General features: G+C 58.2%; 1 protein-coding gene across 1 annotated transcript in view; it reads right to left on the bottom strand.

The window, feature by feature from the left end:
* POLE (polymerase (DNA directed), epsilon, catalytic subunit) overlaps positions 1-6,859 on the bottom strand; it is a 26,492-nt gene that overhangs the window by 10,790 nt on the left and 8,843 nt on the right. The window contains exons 20-31 of the mRNA XM_006768759.2: positions 6,529-6,677; positions 5,449-5,541; positions 5,163-5,307; positions 4,868-5,025; positions 4,346-4,541; positions 3,311-3,525; positions 2,417-2,519; positions 2,018-2,098; positions 1,788-1,910; positions 1,267-1,479; positions 846-1,052; positions 506-649 (exon numbers count right to left, since the gene is read on the bottom strand). Of these exons, the coding sequence (XP_006768822.1) occupies positions 506-649; positions 846-1,052; positions 1,267-1,479; positions 1,788-1,910; positions 2,018-2,098; positions 2,417-2,519; positions 3,311-3,525; positions 4,346-4,541; positions 4,868-5,025; positions 5,163-5,307; positions 5,449-5,541; positions 6,529-6,677 (1,827 nt within the window). The remainder of the gene's footprint in view (positions 1-505; positions 650-845; positions 1,053-1,266; positions 1,480-1,787; positions 1,911-2,017; positions 2,099-2,416; positions 2,520-3,310; positions 3,526-4,345; positions 4,542-4,867; positions 5,026-5,162; positions 5,308-5,448; positions 5,542-6,528; positions 6,678-6,859) is intronic.

A 6,859-nucleotide genomic window follows, 5' to 3' on the forward strand; every position in this document is an offset into this window, starting at 1 on the left:
GGAAATGTCTGTGGTGGGCTCGTCTATAGGCAGACTGTGGCTGCTGGCTGCTGAGGGCTGGGGAGGAGACTGCTCCGGGGCCTGGGATGTCTCCTGGGGATGATGGAAATGTTCTCAGATAAACTGTGGCGTTGGCTGCACAACGGAATATACTGTCAGCAACAGGAGTGCACTCTCAGTGAGGGAGCTGCGGCGGGTGAACGACACCCGTAAAGCCTATGGAGGCAAAGCTGCCGTCTGACAACTATCTAACCCCTCCCTGCTACGTGGACGTCAGACAGACACGGAGGACGGTGCCCCAGGACAAGGCACCAGCAGCTCAGCCCTTCACAGAGGGCGCCTCAGCAACTGCTGCAGCTTCCGAGAAGGTTCTTAGGAGATGGAGGCTCCAGAACACCTGGCGCAGGGCCGTGCCAGCCCACCAGTCTGTGTCTGCAGAGCCCGATTCCTTCTGCAGCCCCATCGCCGTGGAGACAACCTCAGAGGCCACAGCTGCCTCCGGTACCTTACGATATGCAGTCCCCTCCTCCGCTTTGGGCACTCGCTGGTTCACGTAGAACACCCGGGGGATGTTCAGCTTGATGCAGTGCAAGTCGCTGCCGATGACAGCCCACAGGCGGAACAGGCCAGCCTGGCTGGTCTCGCTGATCTGAAAGAAAACATCGTACAGCAGTGTGTGTCAACCTGTCACAGAAAAAGCTCAACACACGTGGACAGGCTGCCTCCCAGGCGGCCTCCAGGACCAGCTGCAATCAGAGACACGGAGGTCAAGGTCTGCCCTTTCTCCTCAATCCCAGGCCCCTTCCTATCAGCCATGCAGCTGCCCCGGGGACGCCCGTGCACACCTGCACGATCTGCCACGGGAGGTCCAGAACGCTGCGGGCAGTTCTTCGCAAGAAGCCCCCCAGCCCTGTGCTGGGCCTGTCTCGCACGGCCCCCGGCTGCAGCCCGCCTGCTGCCTCTAGACGCTGCTTCTTCCTGCGGGCAAGGCGCTGTCGGGCCTGCAGCTGCCACTTCTTCTTGTGGAACCGGAGCCAGACCAGCCACTCTTCCTGGGACAGATAAAGGACAAGTCAAGGGGAGACAGAACACCTGCCATGACAACGGACATGCACAGCTTCCCAGTGCCAACCTCCTCAGGGTCAAGACCGTCTCCACGTCCTGCACGGCTCAGCAGGCCCCGCGGGAGACAGCACACCGCGTGGGCCTGACTGGGGTCTGCTCCCTTCGCCCACCGGCCAGCCCAGATGCCCTGAGGCTTTTTACCTGGGTGGTTCCGAGGGCCGGAGGCTGCCCCAGGATCTCTTGCCAGGACACCGTCAGCCCCAAGTCCTGTGAGTCCTCCTGGCTCTCCCAGAGGACCCGCTTCCTCTTCGTAGCAACGGGGACAGCGGTGTGGGGCGGCTTCTCAAGGCCAAAATCCTCCATGTCGGGAGCACCCAGGCTCTGGGCACCATCCGGAGGCTGGGCCACACCCACCTGCAACCACCCAAAGAGGACTTCAAACACGGCTCTCTGCAAACCCATCTGAATGGGATAAAGTACTTGGATACAAAGTTACTCATTAAATATTTTTAACCTAAAAACCTCCTATCACAAAAGAACACTGGGAGGAATTAAAGAGCAGAGTATCAAGGTGTACATTTTCAGGAAAAAAAAAATTCCAGACACCTGAATGGAAGCATCCAACCTCACGAACGGCAGCACGGGGACTCGGATGCTGGGTGCCCCTGGGACCAGCCCACCCCACCACCACGGCCTCCATGTCCCAGGCCAGGCCCCATCACCTGTCTCTTGCCCTCGAGGATGAAGAGCTCGCTGATCTTCTTCTGCTTGTAGACATCGTTCTTCTCCAGTAGTTTTTTGTGCAGCCAGTCAGGGTGTTTGACGCGAGGCACGGGGTTCTTCACCTGCATGAGGTGGGACTCGTCACTCGTCTGACCGTGAGTCTGGGCCACGCTCAGGTTCCTGTGGCTTTTAAGCCACACGGGGGCCTGCTTCCGTGGTCTGAGCTCACCTGCTGCAGAGCGGCGGGGATGGTGATGATCTTCTGAATGGCGCTGCCCAGCCGCTCGATGTAGTAGTCCCAGTCCAGAATCTGCAGGGACGACGGGCGCGTGAGGAAGGCGGCGGCAGCAGCAGCACTGCCCTTCCCTGCACCTTACTGGTCCTCTTGGAAAGTCTCTGACAAAAGTGCCCATTTCTCGGAGGAAACTGAGGTGCAGAGCTGCACCAGGACCCGGCACCAGGCCAAGCCTCGGCTTGTCTGACACGGTGAAAGCCTGAGCCTAGCTCTCCCAGCTTTGCCCTAAAGTCTATTTTTTCACACATCGCATGTCAGAAAGGGGGACGCCAAGAGTGAAGACGAAGCCGACGCGCCAGCCGACGCGCCAGAGCAGAACAGAGCAGCACTCACCGTCCGAATGTCCAAGTCCTGCAGGGAAGAGCTCTTCAGCCATTTCCGGAGGAAGTGCCTCCTCACCGTGGGCTCTGCCTGGAAGATGGCGAGTGGGATGGCCCTGGGAGACAAGGGGCACAGCGCACACCAGTGCACAGTCTTTTACGTGGAAATAGAGATTCAGCACCGATTCTGTAACCTGCTTTCATTTAAAGCTATTTTGTATAAACTATACCCAACATATGCTTATTGTGTCTAGTAACTAAATATTCACTGTGTAAAATATCATGGTTTAATAGCCACACCCCACCAGCGGCCATGGGGGCTGTTGCTTGGCCACCGTGAAGAGTCGCTGACAAATGCCCTCACGAAACGGCACATGCGTGTGCACGCACACGGCTGACCACTCCCGAAGGGCTCTTCACTGGGTAACGGACAGGAAGTCCTCTCTTTCCTGGAAGAACGAGCCAGTTTGCGTGTCACCAACAAAGTGAGAGGGCAGCTGGTGGCAGTGCTTGCTATCGTGCAATGTTATGAACATCAAGAAACAGGAAGAAAGGAACACCTGTGTGTCCATCACCCAGTCCTCAGACCGCAGGCCCTGCCATTTCACTTCCCATGAGAACAAGCAGGACGAGGACGAAGCCCGTGCAGCCCTGCTGAGCCCTCGCCCCGAGGAAGCTGGGTCCTCCTCTCACACGACCCCTACACAGGGTCCACAACACCTCAGTGTTTCCCACGACCGTGAACTTTACCAGAGGGTGTGACTGGACCTTGAGACGGGGCCCATCATTGCCCACCCTCCATGGACCCAGGTTCTCTGGGCTCCAGGTGGTCGGGCCCAGCAGGCCTTCCTGTCATCCCATCTGCGGAGTCTGAGACCCGACCCTCCCTAACCCTGGAAGCCCTCACCTCTCGGTGACGGGTGAGCCCTCGGGCTTACGGGAGATGATGTAGCGGCAGCTCAGCCCCGCGTCCTTCACCATCTGGTCTCCCAGGAACTCGGCCAGGCGCTTGGCGGTGCTGATGGACGTAGACTTCTGCTCCCCGTAGTCTTCCAGCTTCCGGGACATGGAGCGGTTCTCAGAGATCAATTCGAACAGCTCAGAATCTGGCATGTTGGCTGCCTGGAGAGAGGGCGGGCAGAGCATCGTGCAGAGTAAAGGAGCGTCCCCAGCTCACCTCACACTTCTTCCCCCAGAATCGAGTTTCCCCAGCGGACGGAGCTGAACGAGTGTAATGCTAAGGCTGCCTCACAGACACAGCAGACTGAAGAACCACACACGAAGCCTGGACGTTTGTGCTCCTGTGCACAGGTGTCCCTGGCCTCCCGGCTCATGAGTACTGCGTGTGCCTTCCCCCTTGGTGCTCACATGAGTCAACTCTACACAGAACAAGGCATGCCAGGAACCAGATGCCACAAAGCCAAGGGAGCCAGCCAATGTTCCAGAATATTCCACTATTCCTTCCATCCCAAAGCCTCTTCCTAGCCAACCTGTGTGTGGGGGGAAAGGCATCTGTGCAAAGATGTCTGAAGTCATCACAATGGAAAGCGGGAGCCTCCCTGCTACCACAGCAGAGGCCTCGCTCGGGAAACTGACCCACCACGCAGACTCGATGACATGCAAGCACTACAGAGCAGCACAGGCACAGGGATCAATTCCACAGGAAGGCGTGTTCAAGACAAGCCAACTCATTTAAGTTGTAGGAATTGTATGTGCATTCACAGGGCCAACAAAGCCTTAGAGATCAAAGAAGTTAACGTGACGGTTGGCAAGTTTTTCTCTTAGATTCCTTCCTCACATGCTATTTGTCTCCTTCACAGAATCCTGCTGCTGGACACACTCAGCAAGTCTTGGGACTTCACCAGCATTAGCACTGAGTTCATCTGTCACTGGGTCCCTCTGCCTCCAGGATCCCTCGAGCCAGATGGGAGGGCGATCTCACCTTGCTGTACAGCACGTCCAACCAGTAGTCGGCCACCTTGGCGACAGAGCCGTACACTTCCTCCAGGGTGCTGCCCCTGAGGAAGGCCTCGAACACGGACGACTGGAAGATCTTGATGAGCTGCAGCTCCCCACGGCGCTTAACCTCGAAGCCCTTGAGCTCGGCCAGGGAGCCGTCCTCGTTGAACACAGCGTACCTGGAAGCACAGCGGGCACAGCGTGACGGAGCTGTGAGCTGGCTCCTCTCTGCCCTCCTGACCCCTCCTCTCAAATCCACACACGTCCCTGCACTGAGGGTCTCCCTCCAACATAAAAACGACTGAAGGCCTGCGTCTGTGGAGCAGAACCTAACAGGCGGAGAACAGAGCTGGTGGCATCAGTGTCAACAGTTTCCCAAACTGAGGCAAAAAGGCCAGAAGACAGGACTGAGGTCTCCCCACCCTGGCTCCTGGTCCATCCCGGGCAGGCTGCTAATCGAATCCGTCATTTCCTTTCCTGTGCACTGAGGCTGGTGGGCTCCTACCTCTTCTTCAGCTTCTTGCCTTCTTCCTTAGAGGCTGGAAGGATCATGGCAAGGTAGGGCCCGTCAACCTCGAAAAAGATGCTGTTCTCGGAGCGGGTGACGTAGGTGAGTGAGGACGGCTCGGCCAGCTCCTGGTACTGATCGTTGGTGAAGCCTTCCTGCAAAACCAGACCAAGAGCCCGCCTCACCGTCACCAGCCAAACCTGCACATGACCAGGGCTCCCAGCAGCGGACAGGGCCTGCCCAGTCCCCTCTCCCAAACCCACGTCAGACAGGCGCTGGAAACCAGGCTCACCTTGACCATGATGTTCAGCATGGCCCCAGGGTAGGAGATGGTCACCTTGGGCTTCTTCACGCTCGTTGTTGTGATGACAAAGTTTTCAGGGAAGCTGTTGGGCAGGACGCACCATATCCCATCTGTGTCCAGCTCCAAGGGCCTCCTTCAGAGGACAGAGAGTGAGGCCACATGCAGGCCTGACTGTGGCCCGTGTAGTAAGAGGTCCCTGTCAAGTCCTGACAGCAGACGAGGTCCCCCACTCTCCAGCTCGTCTTCGCCCGCCTGCCCCCGACTCGGGACTCACCCGATCTGCTCAATCAGCTCCCTCGCCTGGGTGATGATGTTGGCCCCCGTGAAGCAGACGATGCCGGCCATCTCCATGGAGTACCAGCGGGCCCTGGGAAGACAGTCACAGCTGCAGGTGGGTGGGCTCCCCCCCCGAGGGTCATCGAGATCAAAGGAGAGGTGGGGAGGGAGAAGGGCACCAAGAAGGGGACTCGGAAGCTGGGCAGGAGGGCTCAGGGGGACATTAGCTCTGTGCTGAGAACCTTCTCTGTTCCTACTTCAGTGTGTTGGGCTCAGCTCTGGAAAGTTCTGGAAGGAGGCAGCACAATGGGTCATGACCTCGGCCTCAGGGGAGTCTCCACACCATCCCCAGTGGTCGGTGTCCCCGTGAGCCTTCTCCACCCCCCAACCCCATGTGCGTCCCCAGCGACTCAGGGAAACAGGCTCGAAGGTGCCCTCGGCGGCTGCTGGCCCCGTTCTCACACCTCCTGCCTGAAACTCTGCCCCGCTCCCTCTGCCGTTTAAAAGCAGCACAAGTACACACAATGACCCTCCCTCCAATCCAGTCCCTGTGACACCCACCACTTCTCTTCCTCCCCAGAGCTGCCCTGCTGACCCTCCCCAGGACCTCCCACCTGGTTACGTCCAATGGAGACACTCAGGCCCCACCTCACCCCATCGCCATGCAGCGCCCAACCCCGGAACCCGGGCCCAGGAGGTCTCCACCTTGGGCCTCTCCCTCCCTCCGCCCCTCAACCTCTCAATCAACTTTACCCCTTCGTTAATCCCACGGCTGCTTAGAAATTGATGAATGGCTGGGACCGTCTCCACGGCCTGGCGGTGACATTTCTTAAGTCACAGACAAAGGACAGAAACTACCAAACTGCTGTCTCCTGCCCAGGATGTTCAGATGAGCATGCCCAGTGGTGCCCATGCCCCTTGTTACCCCAGACCCACGAGTCGATGTGGCCCTCCCTCCACCTGCCCCAGACCGCTTCCAGCCACACTTCTGTACAGAGGCCCGCAGGCGCCCAGCTCTCCCCTCTCCCATCCTCACTCACTAGCTCCACAGCCCCGCCCAGGCCCAGCAAGAGAGTACCCTTTGCGCATGACGTAGCCGTAGAAGGAGTTGAGGATGCACTTGTGTGCCAGCTGCAGGGAGTCGTACAGCACCTCCATGTTCTTGCAGCGCTTGACCTCGGCCGCGTCGCCCGCCTCCACGGCTGCACTGAGCTTCTTTTTCCACACCTGGGGACACAACGCCTAGGTTACAGCTCCCATTCTACAGTCACAGCTATTTCACATCTTGAAAACTTCAAATGTATTGGAAACTTAACATAACAACAAACAGAATGAAGACCGCAGGCACTTCTACAGGGACGCTTGATACTTGGCCATATTTCCTTTATTCCTCCCTCCCCCCCCCCCCC

The sequence above is a fragment of the Myotis davidii genome, unplaced genomic scaffold, assembly GCF_000327345.1.
Source record: "Myotis davidii unplaced genomic scaffold, ASM32734v1 scaffold43, whole genome shotgun sequence".
In the NCBI taxonomy this organism is placed as follows: Eukaryota; Metazoa; Chordata; class Mammalia; order Chiroptera; family Vespertilionidae; genus Myotis; species Myotis davidii.